This window comes from Monodelphis domestica, chromosome 4, assembly GCF_027887165.1.
Source record: "Monodelphis domestica isolate mMonDom1 chromosome 4, mMonDom1.pri, whole genome shotgun sequence".
NCBI classification, from domain to species: Eukaryota; Metazoa; Chordata; class Mammalia; order Didelphimorphia; family Didelphidae; genus Monodelphis; species Monodelphis domestica.
In genome coordinates this window covers 392669361-392688629 of record NC_077230.1, presented here as the reverse complement: position 1 = coordinate 392688629, position 19269 = coordinate 392669361, and the positions used below count along the sequence as shown (strand labels likewise).

The 19269-nt window shown below is 42.4% G+C and overlaps 1 protein-coding gene across 1 annotated transcript in view; it reads right to left on the bottom strand.

Annotated features, from left to right (window-relative positions):
- ATP13A2 (ATPase cation transporting 13A2) overlaps positions 1–13755 on the bottom strand; it is a 43341-nt gene extending 29586 nt beyond the window's left edge. The window contains exon 1 of the mRNA XM_056795703.1: positions 13412–13755. Coding sequence (XP_056651681.1) covers positions 13412–13446 — 35 coding nt within the window. The 5' untranslated portion in view covers positions 13447–13755. The remainder of the gene's footprint in view (positions 1–13411) is intronic.
- Positions 13756–19269: the final 5514 nt, after the last annotated feature.

The window sequence follows — 19269 nt, the reverse complement described above, 5'->3', positions numbered from 1 at the left end:
CTTGCCAAGGGGCACACAGAAAGTATCTGAGGCTAGACTGAACTCAGGTCTTCCTGACCTGAGTGTCACCAGCTATGTAGAGAAGAGGCATGAGCTATGTTCTATGTTCTGTGAGACTTTAGGATGCATTCCATTCTGGATTCATCAGAACAAGTTTGTTTGGGTAGGGAGAGGAAGAGGGAAAAAAGGGGGGGGGGAGAGACGGGGAGAGAGAGACAGAGACAGAGACAGAGAGACAGACAGACAGACAGAGACAGAGACAGAGAGAGAGGAGAAAGACAAACAGAGAGAGAGGAGAGAGACAGACAGAGAGAGAGAGACAGACAGAGACACAGAGACAGAGAGACAGAGACAGAGAGAGAATTGACATCTTGGGAAAAGAAAAGACATCTTGGGAAAGAAAAGACATCTTGGGGAAAAAAACTAGGAAAGCGGAAGCAACTCCAAACTTGGAGATAAAAGAGAGAGATTAGGGGTGGAAGAGAGAGCATGGGACAGGATTTGAATTATGAGGAGTTTATTCCATAGCAAGGAATAGGGAGCAGCTAGGTGGCACACTGAATGCAGTACCAGGCCTGGAGTCAGGAAGACATTTACTATGTCTGACTGTGGGCAAAAATTCTTGGTTTCCTCATCTGTGAAATGAACTGGAAAAAGAAATGACAAACCATTCCAGTAGCTTTGCCAAGGAAACTCCAAATAGGGTCACATGACTGAACAAGAACAACAAATTCCATATTACAAAAGGAGCCATATTTATACAGTCCCTTTCATGTGAGGCTCACTTTGGTATACTTCTGAGGCTATAGAGGAGAGAGTCCAGTGGAGTGGAAAGAGCCTTGGGTCAGCCAAGAAGTCTGGAAGCTGATTTTGGCCTGACCACTGCCTTTAGGTAATGGATAGACCAAATCAAGGGGTTTTACCCTGGGAGGATCCCTGAACTTGTTTCCTAATTATTCTGCTGTGATTGGCTTTCTTTGTAATCCTCACTATTTTACTTTATGCATTTAAAAACATGATACTGAGTGTAGGGCATGAGCATGGACTGACTTCCAAAGAGGCTCATAATACAGAAAAGGTGAAGATTTCCTGGTCCAGGGAACCCCTTGGCCTCAAAGAAGCCCTCTTTCTTCTAGAGGCACTCACTTCTAGAGACTTCTGGAAGCTCAAACTTCTATAGGAAGCTTTTTCTGATTTTCCCTTCCTCCCAAGTTTATTTTATATATGATTATATTTATCCTTGTTGTCCCCCACTGGGATATGATCTCCTTGGGAGTAGAATTTGTTTTTGCCTTTGTATCTCTTTTGTAACTCGTAGATTCTCTAGCACACAGTAGGTGCCTTAAAATAAATGGTTGTTGCTTGATTGTCTGAAGTTCATCAGATCTAATCCCTGTACTGTCAATGTCAGACTACAGTCAAAACTGAACCAAACCCCGTAAACAACCCTGTGTGTGCAGCAAAAGATGCAGTTAGGTTTCTCAGTGCTCTAAAGATACACTTAGAGAGCCCTTCCCAATCCCAGGGACCTAAGAATGCCAAGATGGATGAACTCTCCCACTGAGCTTGCTAACAGGGTCCCTTTTCACACAGTGCCAGGGAAACCAGGGAGATGAGCATGTCACCTAGGAGAGGCAGAGGCTGCCAACCATGACTGCCCAAGATTCCCTTCCCTGCCCCTTTCAGCATTTGTGGGGGAGAAAGAGCCAACAGCTTCCCTTCCCCCATCACAATCTGAGGATTAGAAGGGACTTATGTCACTGGTCAGCCACACAGGAGAGGAATTCCCAATCCAACATACACAGCAAGTTTAAGACATCCAGGAAGGGGGAGCCCACCATCTCTTGAGAAATGCCATTCTTGTTTTCTAACGTCCTGCCTCAATCCTTATCTTTGGACCGTCTACCCATTACTCTTGGACTCTATCCCTGGAGTCAAACTGAGCAAGTCTCTTCCTCCACATGGTAGCCTGTTAAATACTCAAACACAGCCCTCAGCTCTCCCCAAGACTTCTCATCATCTGTCTAAACATTCCTAGTTCCTTCCATTGCTCTTCACAGGGCACGGGCCCAAGGCTCTTCCCTCCTCTGGGCACTCTCCAGCTTATCAATGGCCTTCATAAACGGTGGCACCCATAACCAAACAGGACCACAGATGAGGTGTGAGGAGGGACAAGAACCTCCCTTAATGCAGCCCAGGCTATATCAGCTATTGCGGCTGCTACATCACGCTGAGCTAGACTATGAAAACCCCAGAATAATGACTGGCTTACATGTCAGTTCCCTATCCTATACTTGGGGGATTAAGTTTTTTTGGTACCCAAGGGAAGATTTTATTATATTGATCCCTATTGATTTTTTTTCTTTGTTAGATTCAGCCAAATGCTCTCTCACCCATCAAGATTTTTTTTTTGTTCCTTCAAGCTCTGTGCAATCTTTGGATATGATGAGCCTGCCATCTTTGCTTTGACCCAAGTCAGTAATAAAAACAAAACAAAACTAAGCAGATCAAGGCTAAGCGCAGATCCCGGGGCATTTCACTGGAGACATCCTGCCACACTGACACTGAAATGGTAACACCTTATTTCATTTCTGAACCCACAGAATTGCATTGTCCTTTAATCCATACCTCATCATCCTATCCATAAGAAAAATATGAGCTCTTTTATTTTTTAAAATGGGGTTATGGGGGCAGCTGAGTGGCTCAGTGGATTGACAGTCAGGACTAGAGACAGGAGGTCCTAGGTTCAAATCTGGTCTCAGACACTTCCTAGTTGTGTGACCCTGGACAAATCACTTAATCCCCATTGCCTAGTTCTTACCACTCTTCTGCCTGGGAACCAATACACACACACAAAAACAATAAATAAATAAATAAATAAATAAAATAAAAAGGGGGTCAGCTATGTGGCTTCAGTGGATTTAGAGCCAAGCCTAGAGATGGGAAGTCCTGGTCTCAGACACTTCTAGCTGTGTGACCCTGGGCAAGTCATTTAACCCCTACTGCCTAGTCCTTACTGTTATTCTGCCTTGAAATTAGTACACAATACTAATTTTTCTAAGATAGAAGGTAAGGATTTAAAAAAAATTTTTTAATGTCAATATCAGAGTAGCTAGTTGGTACAAACAAGAGAAAGCCAGGCCTGGAGATAGGAATGGGGTTCAAATCTGGCCTCGGACACTTCCTATCTGTGTGATCTGTGTGATTTGTGCAAGTCACTTAACCCATACTGCCTACTCCTTGCCATTCTTGGAAGCCTTGGAACCAATATTTGTATAGATTCTAAGACAAAATGCAAAGGTTTAAAAAAATGTATTAATATCTAGGTTAACTATTTCCACACCATTCTCCTTTCAACTACTAATTTAGTAACCCTGGCCAAAAAGGAAATGAAGTTAGCCCAGCATGACCTGTTCTTGGTGAGGCCACACTGGCTTCCCTTTTTAACTGTTTGCCATCTATCCTTCTAATGATCTCTTTGAGAATTTTTCCAGGAATCAAAGTCAAAATCATTGATATATCATTTACAGACATCATTTGCATTACTTCCCTTTTTTAAAAATATGGGCAACATTTGTCCTTCTCTCAGCTTGGGGTTCCTCTTCCTGCTTCCTCAGACAGTCCTTGCCCTGGCAGTTCACTTGGTACATGAGTGGAGTTACATAGGCCTGGTGCCTTCAATTCATGCCAGGCAGTTAAGGGCTTTTTCTTATCTTGGGCATCAATTCCCTGATTGATTTTCATTCCCGATCTGTCATCTCCAGTGCCACAGTCATACATTTTTCTTTACAGAGAAATTGGAATCGAGTAGTTTTGCCTTCTCTCTGTTGTCACTTACGACAGATTTTCCCTCTTATTCTCACTGGCCCCTCTCCAACCAAGTCCTGTTCACTCCTTTGTAGAAATTCAGTAGGCACTGGTGCTCTGTCTGCATAAAACAACAGCTGTTTGAGAAAGCACCCTGTCTTCCCCATCAGCCTGGAGGCTCCCTGAGGCCAGAGAGGGTCTCCTGATGACATGGCCACTGGCTGTCAGATTTGTGGATCTCTTGAGAGCAGGGGACTGTCCACCCCCCCACCCCCACCCCCCAGAGGAATTAGAGGTTCCTGGAGGGTAGCAACTCCCTCTCTCCTTTATCTATACAGTGAACAAACAACCTCTCTTCCTAACTTGCCTGGATGTTTCCCTTAGGAAACATTTTCCTCCTTTCCCTCCTCACCACAAACACAGTTATTAGGATGCTTCTGGGGACACCCATGGCTTAAGAGATAGACTCAACCCTGCAAGCAAAGGGCTAGACCTCCTGAGGCCAGGATTCAGAACTAAACTAGTTTTGAGTCAAAACCAGAGCCCTGATGATGGCAAGAGCTCCCATTGAGGGCAACTCTTTACAATTTAGAAAATATCTTCAACCTGCTTGTGAGGGAGATGGTGGGGTCAGGGGAGGGAATGGTCTCTCTTTTAAAGAAGAAGCTCAGAAAGGAGAAATGTCTCATCTGGTCTTCTCACCATTCTTGTCTTGCTTACTAGTATTTCTCTCCCTAGTTTCCCAGCCTGCTTTGAAGAACAGAGGAGGCCAGTTTGGCTGAAATACAGAATTACAAAATGTCTCCATCCTCATCCCTTGAGGTGAGACTCTGGGCTCCAGGGCCATGGAGAATTCCTCTCTGAAGGCCAACATCTCCGAAACCCAATGGCTCTGCCAGCTCCCCTTTTATTCCCACTGAATGTGCATGCCTCTTGTGTATGTGTGTGTGGGAATTGGCTAAGGAAGGACACACTTCTGCTCTAATCAACCAAGACATGAGAAAATGTCTTGATAGGAGCCTCATTAGTAAAAATTAGAACTCTGGAAACCATCAAGTACAAATGAAATGTGAGAGGCTGTTGTTATTAATGATTAAATAAAAATGATTGATTAATGAGCAAATAGATTTAATTTAGTTAAGTTATTTATTTAATGGGACTTATTTATTACTAAATAAATTAAATTAAAATTAATCATAAAAAGATTACATAAAATTGATTAATGATTAAATAAACCAAATTAACTTAGTTATTAATTTATTTGGTGTTTTGATAGGATTTATTATTGATTATTACATACATTAAATGGTTAAATTAAAATCATTAAATAAAATTTCCCCTATTCTTGGCCAGATTTCCCTCATTCAGTCAAATGCACCGTCCTCCTTCTAGACACTCAGGTAGCTAACTCTACTGCTTCCCTTTCCCTCACCCACCCCATCCTGCACACAGTCAATTGCCAGACCTGATGTTTCTATGCCCATGACATCTCTGCTATCAGACTCCAATCTCTCTACTCAGAGCTAAGGCCTTGGTTCCTGTCCTCATCACCTCTTGCCTAAGTTACTGCAGAAGCCCTCCAATTGGCCTCTTGACTCACATTTCTTTCCTGTCCAATCCATCCTCCACTCAGCTACCAAAGAGATTTTCCTCACTGCTTAAAGGATAAAATATAAACTCTGCTGCTTAACTTTTAAAGTTCTCTACAACCTAACCCCAACCTGTCTCTCCAGCCTCAGTGAATATTCTTACTCTTCCTCTCATATTCTGCAATCTACCCAAACAGATCTCTCTCTCTCTCTCTCTCTCTCTCCCTCCCCCCTTCCTCCCTTTCCCTCTCTCTCCTTTTGTACTAGCCATCCCTCATGGCTGTAATGCATTCCCTCCTCCTGCCCCAACTCCTTTCTTCCCTTAAGATGCTTCCATGTGAAATCTATACTGACCACTCCCCCCACCCCCTAGCCTCATTTCTCTTCTTCCAGAACCCTTGTACCTGGGTCTCTAGTTTCTTATAGGTGGGACCTTTTGCCTTACCATGCTTGGCAGCCAACCTACTTTCCTTGCTTCCTTTACTACTTTATTCATGTCTGACTCTTCATACCCTCATATGAGGTTTTCTTGGCAGAGATACTAGAGTGGTTTGCCATTTCCTTCTCCAGATCATTTGACAGATGAGGAAACTTAAGGCAATCAAAGTGAAGTGACTTGCCCAGGGTCACCCAGGTAGGACAGGTAGGTCAGGCCAGATTTGAGCTGAGAAAGATGAGTCTTTCTGACTTTAAGCCCAGCACAATATCTGCTGTGCCACCTAACTGCCCCAGTGTAGCCTTTACTCCCCTGTTTTATGTGTTGTATTCTCTCACTGTGATGTAAGCTCCTTGAAGGCAGTGACTGTCTTGTTTACAAGTCTTTGCAAACATCCCTAGGACTTGGCACAGCACTTGGCACACAGTAAGCATTTAATAAATGCTCTATCTTGAAAGAATAAGCATAGGCTAAGAGGAAACAAAACTACCACTTTTTGCAGATAATATGATGGTTGACTTTTAGAGAACCCTAGAGAGTCAACTAAAAAAAAGTTAATTGAAACAGGGGCAGTTAGTGAGTAGGGTGCTAAGCCTGGAGATGGGAAGCCCTGGATTCAAATTCCTAGCTATGTGACTGGGTAAATTCACTTCACCTCAATTACCCAGACCTTCCTGCTCTTCTGACTGGAAGTATCAATTCTAAGACAGAAGGTAATGGTTTAAAAAAAGTAATTGAAAAAATCATTTTAGCAAAGTTGTAAGATAAAATAAATCCGTATCAATCAACCGTACTTCTATACATCATCGTCCAAACCCAGCAGGAAGAGAAAGAAAAATTCTATTTCAAATGACTACAGACAGTATAAAATACTTGGGAGTCTACCTGCCAAGATACATCCTAGGAATTATGTAAACATAATTATGAAACACTCTTCACACAAATAAAGTCCAATCTAAATAATTGGAGAAATGTGTTAGTCATGTTATACCTAACCTAGAGAAATATTGTAAACTTGGTTATGTTTTTTAAATCTCAAAAATTTCTGAAGAGGTCTTTATCCAGATTATAACATATTTTCCCCATGTTACTTACAAGAATTTCCTTAATGTTTTGATATATATGGATGCAGAGATTGAAAGAATACCCCATTTATGTTGAAGTTATAAATATTGCCTAACTGGACTTCATTCTAAATTGATGCTGGAGAGATTTCTTTTTCTAAACTGATTTCCTTTGTAGAAACTTTTATTTGGAATAATGTATACTCTAGAAAATTAAAAAAAGATAGCATTACCTAAATTCCTTATTCAGTGCATACCAACCAAACTATCAAAGGATTACTTTATAGAGCTAAAAAAAAACCCCTCTAATAACAAAATTCATCTGGAGCCCCCCCCCCCTCCAAAAAAGGTTAAGAATAACAAGGGAATAAATGAAAACAAAAATTGAGAAGGAAGGTGGGGGGGGTCTAGTAGGACCAGATCTCAAACTATATTACAAAACAGTAATTATTGGGGGCACCTAACTAGGTGGCATTGAGAACCAGACCTAGAAAAGGAGGTCCAGATTTTAATCTGGCCACAGACACATTTTAGATGTGTGACCCTGGACAAGTCACTTGACCCCCATTGCCTAGCTCTTACCACTCTTCTGCCTTGGAACCAACACACAGTATTGATTCTAAGATGGAAGGTAAGGGTTTAAAATTTAAAAAATTTAAAAAAAAAAAAGAAAGAAAGCAATGGGCACAATAGCCTAGTATTTGATAAACCCAAGGATCCTAACTACTGGGACAAGAACTTACTATTCAATAAAAACCCCTGGGAAAACTGGAAGGCAGCCTGACAGAACCTAGATATAAATCAATATCTTATACAATATGTCAAGATAAGCTCAAAAGGGGAATGCAATTTAGATATAAACGTAAATCAATGAAGAATGGAAGATTTATGGATAGGGGAAGTGTTCATGACCTGATAAGAGAGGTTTACGGGAGGTAAAACGGACAATTTGTATTAAATCAAATTGAAGTCTTTGCAAATAAAACCATGTAGCTAATATTAGAAGGGAAGTAGGCAACTGGAATTGTAGGGAGGGTGGGATTTTGCAGCTAGTTTCTCTGATAAAGGCCTCATTTCTCAAATGCATAGGGAAATGAGCCAAATTTATAAAAATAAGAGCCATTCCCCAAATGATAAATGGTCAAAGGCTATCAATAGGTAGTTTTCAGAAGACGTAATCAAAGCTATCAAAAGCCATATGAAAAAATGCTAAATCACTGGTAATTGGAGAAATGCAAATGAAAATAACTGAAATACAACATCATGCCTATCAGACTGGCCAAAGTAAAAAAAAAAATGACAAGCACTGGTGGAGCTGTGAACTGATTCAGTCATTCTGAAAAGCATTTGGAACTATGGCCCCAAAACTATTAAATTGGGCATTCACTTTGACCTAGCAATATTACTACTAAGTCTATACCACAAAGAGATCAAAGAAAGAGTGTAAAAAATATACTCGAATACTGGACTACAATCCCCACGAGCCTTTGCTCCACTTCCCCAGAATGCCTTGTAATCTCACCTGGGCCGAGATCGAGAAGGTATTTAAGCTGATTCAAAGGCTTTTGATGCTCTCTCTCTTGGCTCTTTTTGGACTTCCATTTTGGAGCAGGCAGTCTCTTGCGTGATGTGAGGTTATTTTGTCTAGGCCTCTGGCCTAGGCACATGTTTCTTACTTGTATATTCTTTAATCTTTAACCTTTAATAAACCTCTAAAAAATATAATACTCCTTGCAGAGAGAAACTAATTTCTACCTCTCTCAGTCTCCCTTTCTCCCCTAAATTTTAATCTTTACAAGAGGAAAAGGAACCATAGATACATAAATATTCATAGCAACTCTTTTTGCTGTGGCAAAGAATTGGAAACTGAGGGGAAGTCCAACTGAGGAATGTCTGAATAAGTTATGGCACATGGTATAAGAATGTGATAGAATACTATTGTTCTGTAAGAAATGACAAAGGATAGGGCAGCTAAGTGGCTCCGTGGATTGAAAGCCAGGCATAGAGACAGGAGGATCTGGGTTCAAATGTGACCTCAGATACTTCCTAGCTGTGTGACCCTGGGCAAGTCACTTAACTCCCATTGCCCAGCCCTCATGGATCTTCTCCCTTGGATACTTGGTATCCATTCTAAGACCAAAAGTAAGAATGTTAAAAAAAAAATTATGAGGGGGGATAGTTTCAGAAAAAAACTGGGAATATTCATTTGAATTGATACAAAGTGAACTAAGCAAACTAGAACTATTTATACAGTACCAGCAATGTTGTAATGATAGCCAATGCTGAAAGTCTTAGTAACTCTGATCAACATGATGATCAGCCACAATTCCAGATAACTTGTAAGGAAATGTCAGGAGATGTGATGAACTCAGACTGTGAACTGAAGCCTAGTTTCTCCTCTATTTTTTTCCCCTTTCATTTTTAGACATGGCTAATGGGGTGATTTGTCCATAGATATCTGTGACAGCTCTTGTTTTTGCTTTCTCAGTGGGTTGAAGAGGGGAAATAGAGAGGGAGAGAATTTGAAACTGAAAATAAAATAAAATTGGAATTAAAAAAAATGTTCTATCTACTTTTAAAAAACCCTTACCTTCTGTCTTAGAATTGATAAGTGACTTGCCCAGGGCCAAACAACTAGAAGTGTCTGAGATCACATTTGGACCCATGTCCTTCCAATTCCAGGCCTGGCTCCCTATCCACTGTGCTACCTAGCTACCCTAACTTATTTATGTACATAGGTATTTATGATCTCCCCTATTAGCGTGTAGACTCCTTTCCAGAAAGGGTTGCTTTATTTTTTGTATTGCCAGAAGTGCCTGGCACATAGCAAATGCTTTTAAAATGTTTGCTGCTTGAATAAGAAAAATATTAATGTGATGATTCCAGGCTCCTGATACATTAATTATTTAGTGATACCTGGATATTGTCCAGGACATATACTCCTTTTTGGCATTTACACTCTTTTGCAAACTGCCTTCAGCCTACTTTTTTGGGCTTATTATATATTATCACCTTCGGACTCTGCAATAGAGCTAAACTGATAAACCTCCTTGTGGTTTATCACACATGAGATTACATCTATCACCGCCAGGCCTTTGCACACAAACCTGGAATGCCCTCCCTTCTCACTTGTTTCTGAGAATCCCTACTTTCCTTCAAAGTTCTGCTCCAATTCCTGATCTTTCTCTAAGGATGAGGGCAGCTATCTCAAACTATGTTTGAAAAAATTTTGTATATGTGTTTTTATGTGTATATGTTCTCTCTCCTTGATAGAACGGAAGCTCCATGAGGCCACGTATCATTTTGTCTTCATAATCCCTAGCACACTGCACTGAGGCTAGCACAGAGACAGTAGCAGTGGCCAAGAAAGGAATGGTTCAGAGAAATAAGGAGGCTCCAAAAAATGAGGCGGGTGACAGTCTCTCTCCTCAGGGAGCTCCTAAATGTCTGTGATTCACTCTGTTGGCTTTAATGTCCCCCACTATAAAATGAGAGGATGAGATTAGATGGCCTCTCAGATTGAAGCCTCTAAGGGCCTCAGTTATAAAATGAGACAACTAGCTTAGATGGTCTCTCGGGTAGAGAACAGCTAAAATGGGCAAAGTCATTTGGAAAAGTGGCTATAGGAACCTGGACACAGATTATGCAAAGAAATTATGGAGACTGAAATAAATCAACAGTAATTTGCATTGATATCATACTCTAAAGGTTTGAAAAGCACTTTACAAATAGTATCTCATTTAATCCTCACAACAACTCTGGGAGGTATGCTCTATTATCATCCCCTTATTTTTCATTTATTTTTTAATTGAAATTTTTTATTTAATTAATTAATTTAGAATATTTTCCATGGTTACATGACTCATGTTCTTTCCCTCTCCTTCCCCCACCCCAGCCCAACATGCAATTCCACTGGGTTTTACTTGTATCATTGATCATATCATCCCCTTTTTATAGATGAGGACACTGAGGCAAACAGTAATTACATGAGTTGATGTGAAAATATTAAATTTATTCTCCTCTGATTGTGAAAATGAAATTGATTCTCCCCTGATCATGAAGAATAAATTAACTCTCCCCAGCCCATTTTTAGATTTAATCACCAAAAGAATCTTTACATTGCCCAGGGTCACACAGCTTGTAAGTGTCTGAGGTGGGATTTGAACCCAAGTGTCTTCCTGACTTCAGAAAGCCTGCCCCAAATCACAGAGGTTATAAAAGTTTGGCATCTACAGATTATCTAGCGAGTCATGCCTCAGCAGTTCATTTTCTTTCATGAGCCTACACTGCAGGTACAAGAACTCTGAGAACTCAACCAATAAACCATTCTGGAAATATACCAATACCACAGATCGAATAGTTGCCCACAATTACCAGCACAGAAACACTGATTCATAAAAACTCAGGAGCAATGTTTTTACTCAATGGTGCCATCCCAGATACTTGTAATCTCCAAGCTTCCTTAGGGGAAGGGCTTTCAAAACAGGGAGAATCAGTCACAGGGAAAAGAGATAAGATGCAGGTGGTCTTATCTGCTGCTATGGTAGCTGTTCTGAGGATGCTTTCAGTGGGTCTAAGGAGAATGACCTTCTATCTTAGTGGTTTCATCCTTCTAAGCTGTAGACAACTGGGTGAAGGGGTAAGCTGCAGAGCAGGCTCCAGTAAAGGGTGTTTTCCCATTATGAATTTCCTGCCCTAATGAAATCACAGGTCCAGGCCAAAAAATAATGACTCACACTTCCTGAGCAGTTCCCATGTCTTTGATCTTATCATGTGTATTGACAAGGCTATTTTCATCCCCATTTTACAGATGGAGGCTCTAACAAAAGGCAGTATCAGAGTCAAAGCTATTCAGGAACCTCTCCATTTCCTCCTATCCCCTCTCCACCCCCTCTGGAAGACCTGGCTCAGGTCCAGGATCGACACTCTTCCCCTTTACTTCCTATCAGGAGCCTTTGCCAGGATTCTGAAAACCCCTGTATCAGGTAGGAAAAGGAGCCAATGGCCAGGGAGCACCTGGGGAGGGGAAAGGGGATAGAAGGAAGGATGGGAAGGGACATCTTGGCCTTGTACACATGAAGCCACAGCAAGGAGAAGCCTAGGTCCTCATACTTGGGCTCATGGTCCAGCCTCCTGGAGAATCTACTACAGATAATAACCTTCAGGACATGGCATAGGGCCCTTGGCAGAGAAGGTCTCTGAACCTCTGGTTGGGGGAAAGAGACACAGTCCTCAGTTCTCCCAGGTGCAAAGAGAAGATAGGGAAATTAGACAAATTTGCTCTAAGTCGCTGAATGGAACCTGGCAAACCATGCTCTATGATTAAGATAACAGGGGCTGGCCTTTTTCACAACAGGTGAGATTTCAATTAGATCCAAGAAAAGTACACTAGATAGAAAGCTTTCAACTGTGGAACGGGAAGCTGCTGGAAGGTGTGGACTCTGTCTCTGGGCCTTTCTTCTGTGTCCCAGAGACTTCCCAGAAGAGATCTGCCCAGATATATACAACAGTCTCTCCCTGGCTTCTCGGTTAAGTGACCCATTGGCCCTGGCTAAGAGTCCTCAAGGCTTAGAAGGGATGAGAGGAAGAAAATGACACTCATCTTCGAAGAGAGTCTTGGGGGAACCTAACCCTAACTAGGTCCTGCCATACACCTGACCTCCTGGGCAAGACATAGAGATGAGAGGCTAAACAGGTTTCCTCCAGCTGCCAGACCCTCCCCTCTCTGAACATGCCTGGGGGTAAGAGAAGAAAGTGAACAAGCCTCTGGTGCTGAGGGTGGGGACCTCTAGAGAAGCTTCTCCAGGTCTGGGATAGATAATTATACTCTGGAATAGATGAAGAGCCAGAAGCTCAGAATGACTCACCCAAGCCCTCTAGGCCCACCCCTTGGGGATAGAACCCAGGTGATCTACGACTGGATATAGGATTTAGCCTGGAGAGAGGGACAAGAGTTAAACTCATCATATTGATTATCTCCTATCTATCCCATGCACAGCTTTGCCTGGGCAGCTGTTTAACTAGCATCTCCCATATTAAACGAGATTCCTTGAAAATGGACTATCGTTTTCCTTTCTTTGTATTTCTAGTCTCATTCCCAGTTATCTGGTACACAGCAAAGGATTAATAAATGCTGATTGACTGACAGTCCTTGCTCCCACCGCCAACTTCCTTACTCTGTGAATGGGGCCAAGAGTACATCCCCTTCTCTTAGTGCTTTGGGATCCGTCTTGGAGTCACAAGCTTCCCATCCCCAACCCCAGATTCAAATATTGCCTCTCAAAGGTGGACGCTTCTACTCAGCACGAACTAAGACGACTGGTTCTGGCTCTGCCCCAGGCCGGGCGCTTGGAGATCCCCAGCTTTTCTAGGACATTCGTCCCCTCCTCGTTAGGCCCCGCCCCGAAGTGTTCTTCTCCCCACCCCCCCACCCACCCCCGTCCCCCACTCCACTTGAGGGTGTCAGGGAGGATGCACTGAGCCCTCTCCAGAGGGACTGGCTCGCCCCTACTCACCTGCGCGCGTCCCGGCGGCTCCAGCAGCTGCCCATCGCCCTAGAGCCGGGCCGCCGCCGCCTCCAAGCCGTGCAGAGGCCCGGGGGCGACGGTGCTGCCTCAGCTATCCCAGTAGCTGCAGCTGTAGCTGCATCTGCAGCCCCAACGCACAGGCGGTGGAGGTATAGTCCGGTCTGGTCCCAGGGATCCTCCACGTCTTTCCCCGGCGGCCGGCCGCACGAGCTGCTGGGAGTTGTAGTTCTGCCCCGAGCCTGCGACTGAGCTTGGAGTAGCGAGCACAGGATATACAAAGGCACACCTCCAGCCACAGGGCGGGGCCCAAAGATCTGGTCACACCCAAAGCAAAAACGCCGCTACCTCAGAGGCCAGCAAAATACACGTGGCAAAAAAGACAACATAAGGACACAAAAGAAAAGCGCAACACTGCAAGCTAGAGAGAGCCGAGGAAAGGGCTGGCCAGGTCACTCGCCCCCCTATTCAATGAACTCCAAATTGGTTTCCTCTCACCTCCAGGATCGAATATGAAATCCTGTCTTTTAAAGCCCTTCCGAAGCCAAGCCGTCCCTACCTTTCCAGGCTTCTTAGTCCTCACTCCTCACAGGCTCTGAGATGCGGTAACACTGCCCGTCTCCTCAGTGTTCCTCTCACAAGCCCCTCTATGTGTTTCTCAGCGGCAGCCAGACATTTTCTCAGTATTTCTCCTATGCCTCGAATGCTTTCCCTCCTTATCTTCTCATCTCGACTTTCCTGGCTTCCTTCAAGTCAGTCAGTCAATGGATATTTATTAAGTTTCTACTACATTCCAAAACACAGTATTGACTCTAAGGCTTCTGTTTTGTTTTGTTTTGTTTTTAACCCTCACCTTCCATGTTCGAATCAATACTGTGTATGGGTTCCAAGGCAGAAGAATGGTAAGGGCTAGGCAATGGGGGTGAAATGACTTGCCCAGGGTCACAGAACTAGGAAGTATCTTAATCTAGATTTGAACCCAGGTCCTCCTATCTCTAGACTTGACTCTCATCTACAGAACCATCGAGCTATCCCCAGTTCCTTCCTTCTCTTGATCATTTCCAGTTTTATCTTGTCCATAGCTTGTTTGTACATCATTATTTGCTGTTTATCTCTCCCATTAGACTGAAACTCCTTGAGGGTAAGGGCTTTCTTTCACTTTTCTTTCTTGTCCTAGCACTCAGCACATTCCCAACACACAGTAAGTGTTTAATAAATGCTTGCTGACTTGTCTACAACACAGACATCTCACTCCCTGACCCAGCCACAGGCACCTCTTCACACAGAGATACAACGTCCCCAAAGAGATGCAATGGAGTATTGCTCAGTGAGATACAAAATGTCAGAGCCACAGTGAGCTGACAGAGTGTATAACAGTCAGGACATACTCCCAAACAACCTGTATGTATCACATGGACTTGAATATATCTATATAAACACCTAACAAAAGCAACACTCAAGATGACAGAAACAAGTCAAGCTTATCCTCAAACACCACATAACAATAAATGGATAGAGAGCCAGAACTGCAGATGGAAGGTTCTGAGTTCAAATGTGACCTCATATCCTTCCTAGCTGTGTGACCCTGTGCAAGTCACTTAACCCCCACTGCCTAGTCCTTACCACACTTCTGCCTTGGAAATAATACTTGGGGGAGAGACAGAGACAGAGAGACAGACAGACAGACAGAGGCAGAGACAGAGAGAGGGAGGAAGGGAAGGCTGGGGTTTCTGGGTCAAGACTTATTTGTCTGTCCAATTGCTTCTAAGGCCTTTGGGTGAGAGTGACCAGACTCCCAAAGTCCATAACCTTAGAATTTTTAGCTTCCTTCAAGACACATTTGAGCCAGTGAAAACCAGTTTGACTCTTACAATCCAAGTCCTCCAGGATGTGAATCTTAAAATTTCTCAGACTCTACCTTAGAACATTTTTGGTTAAGGCTGTTATCCCTTTATTTTTCAATGAAGGGACTTAGTCAGGAATGTAGGTGGGAACTCTAACATTACTCCACCCATACTTAGGCATACTTTAGGGGAAGATAAAGTTGTAAACTCCTGATTGAACAATGAAAAGTCCCCAACCCATACTTAAAGTGAAGCAAGAACCCTTAAGCTAGGTCTATTTTTAGATCTAATACAAAGGGGTACACACACACACACACACACACACACACACACACACACACACACACACCCCCTAGTTCTTGCTCTCTTGCATCTAAAATCATTGTTTACTCATCTGTGTACATGCGGTGTCTCTTTAGTGGAAGGCAAGTTCCTTGAGGGAAACGTGTTTCACTTTTGACTTTGTATTCTCAAGACTCAGTGTGCCACAGTGCCTTAGATATAGCTGGTGTCTAATAAATTCTTATGGAATTGAATAAGTCTAGAATAGTAATGATGAACCTTTTAGAGTCTGAGTGTCCAAACTGCAACCCTCATGCTGCATGTAAGCCCTCCCCCCCCCCCCTTTACCCCAGACAGAGGAGGGAGGAAGTCCTCAGGTGTATGTGAAGAGGGGGAAATCATCTTCCTAGGCCCATGTTGGCAAACCTATGGCACATGTGCTCTCCTCTCTGGCACATGTGCCAGAGGTTTGCCAACATGGGCCTAGGAAGATGATTTGATTTATAAGTAGCAATTTGTTATCAGTATGTGATTTATTCATAGCTAATATTGAAAAAATGCATAAGAAATAACTTTTGAGGGACAGCTAGTTTGCTCAGTAGATAGATCACCAGACTTGGAGACTGGAGGTTCCCTATTCAAATCTGGACTCAGACACTTCCTAGCTGTGTGACTCAGGGCAAATCACTTAACCCACATTACCTAGACCTCATTGCTCTATGAAGATAGGATTAATTCTCCCTTTGTCTATTTTTAGTTAATCAACTTAAAGTACCCCTACTTATCATTAAGTATGAGAGTTTACCTGTCACTTACTAGAGTAAGCACACACCTCCAAAGGTCACTTAGTGCTAGGCAAATTGAAAGACTGCCATTGATTTTTGTGAAGAAGGGATTTAGATAATCCTAGAGAGTGGATTTAAAAACTAGTGAAATAATAATTTCAGCAAAGTTGCAGTATATAAAGTAAATACTCACAAATCATCAGTATTTCAATTACCAACCAAAGGTAGCAGGAAGAGATAGAGAGGGAAATTCTACTTAAAAGAATTGCAGAAAGGCAGCTAGGTGACTCAGTGGATTGAGAGTTGGGTCTAGAGACATTTCTTAGCTTTGTGACCTGGGCAAATCACTTAACTCCAATTGCCTAGCTTTAATCATTCAGTGTTGATTCCAAGATGGAAGGTAAGGGATTAAAAAAAAAATTCAGACAATATAAAATACTTGGGAATCTGCTTGCCAAGGCACACATAGGAAAGGTATGAAAGCAATTTACAAAACACTCCACACAAATAAAGGCAGATCTAATAATTAGAGAAATGTTCATTGCTCATGGATAAGCTGAGCCAAAATAATAAAAATGACATTCCTACCTAAATTAATTTACTTATTAAGTACATACCAGCCAAACTACCAAAGGATTGCTTTTAGAGCTAGGAAAAAATAATAACAAAATTCACTTGGAGAAACAAAAGATTAAATGTGTCAAGAGAATCAATGAAAAAATGGCAAAAAAGGAGTACTACATGATCTCAAACTGTACTACAAGGCTTTACTCATCAAAGCAATTTTACATTGGATAAGAAATAGAGTGATTGATCAATGGAACATATTAGGTATACAAAATACAAAAGTAAATGAGCACATTAATAAAAAAAACAAAAACCCAAGATCCAGTTATTTGGGCAAGAACTCACTATTTTAAAAAATGTGCTGATAAAAATGGAAAGCACTCTGGAAGAAACTGGGCATTGGCTAGCATAATATATTCAAAGATAAGCTTAAGATGAAATACATGCTTTAGACATAAAGGGTGCTATAAGCAAATTATCTGTCAAATCTATGGATAGGGCCAGAATTTGTGACCAATCAATATATGAAAAGGTTCATAGGTGGTAAAAGAGGTAATTTTGACTACACCAAATTTAAAAAGTTTTATACAAACAAACCAATGCAACTAAAATTAAAATCAGCTGGAGAGGGGTGTCAACATGGAATCCAGAAACCCCAAACTTGTAGCCTAGTAAGATCTGATATACCCCAAGTTTTAGGACTAGATTGTAAGTTGGACACCCCAATGCTTACACTTGTTTCCCATTCCAATGAGCATCCCCCCTGAAGGGAATCTCAGGCTAGCAGTTTCAGACTGAATAATGGACCCTAAGGTAAATGACAATCCCAGTTAGGTGGGGCTAGGCATCTGCTAAGCACCCTTTTTGTCTTAGGTAGTCATCCCATGGTATCAGAGACCCTTTCCCAAGAAGATCCACACCTGGGCAGGAACCATCCTTTAGTATCCATAGTAAGCAGCCCCTTCTCTTACACCCTAGCCTCTAGCTATGATTCTTTCCCCAAACTTGACTATATTCTGTCCATATAGTTTGAACACTCCCATATCCTTGTAGCTATGGTAATGTCAGTCAATCATCTTTCCCCGCCCCTGGATTTCTCCCAAATGGTATATAGGTTCCCCAAATTCTTTTGTTCTTTGGAGTTGTCAGTCTAGCGGGGTTGGCTCTCCCAAGGGTCAGTGTCCAGAGCATCCAGCTCTGTGAAGAGGCCTACTATTACAATGAACCCTGTTGTGGGGGTGAAGAGGTGCACCCCTGGGGTTCAGGAAGGATGCCTTTTTGCAAGAATCTAAGACTCCGAAACTTAGCTTAAAAATAAAAGCAGAAATTTATTAATTTAGAAAGTAATGTTGAGAATGGCCAGGAGGATAGCAAGGTGGGACAGCAAGATGGGAAGGCATTGTACTGATGAGTGCTTTATAATTATCTCATCTGATACAACAACCCTAAAAGATAGGTGTTATTATTATACTCATTTTATAGTTGAGGAAACTGAGGCAAACGGAGGTGAAGTAACTTGCCCAGCTAGTAAGTGTCTGAGGCCACATTTGAACTCGGGCATTCCTGACTCCTAGCCAAGAGTTCTGTGCACTATGACTCCACTTAATTGCTTCTGTGTCTGGGAATTGAGTGGACACTTGAGCAGCTTGAAGGGTCAAGGCTCCAGATGCAGTATCTTTCCAAACCACAGAGGATGTGGGTCTCCTTTACTTCTCCAAGGTGCTTTTTTTTAGGGAAGTGGCTCCCCAAAGTATGGTCTGGTCTGACTACTTTTGTTTCTTCAGGGAAATTATGACCTAGTTTTCTTGAGTTATTAAACAAGAGAATAAGGATGGCAAGCTTTTATTTAGAGGTTCCTAAGGGTCAAGTGACTGGCTGTTAATTCTGGAAATGCCACTATGCAACCTTGTAACAGTCTCTCAACCTCAATTTTTGGCTTTATACAAGATCACTTCTAAGGTCTCTTTCTGCTCTGACATTCTGTATTCTAAGGTTCCTTTCAGTTCTAACACTCTGTTGTAAGGTTCATCCAGTTCTTCCAGCTCTGACATTCTCTGTTCTGAGGTCCCTCCCAGCTGTGACATTCTCTGTTCTAAGGTCTCTCCCAGGTCTGACATTCTCTGTTCTAAGGTCCCTCCCAGCTGTGACATTCTCTGTTCTAAGGTCTCTCCCAGCTCTGACATTCTCTGTTCTAAGATCTCTCCCAGCTCTGACAATCTCTGTTCTAAGCTCTCTCTCAGCTCTGACATTCTCTGTTCTAAGCTCTCTCCCAGCTCTGACAGGCTCTGTTCTAAGGTCTCTCCCAGCTCTGACATTCTCTGTTCTAAGGTCTCTCCCAGCTCTGACATTCTCTGTTCTAAAGTTCTTCCAG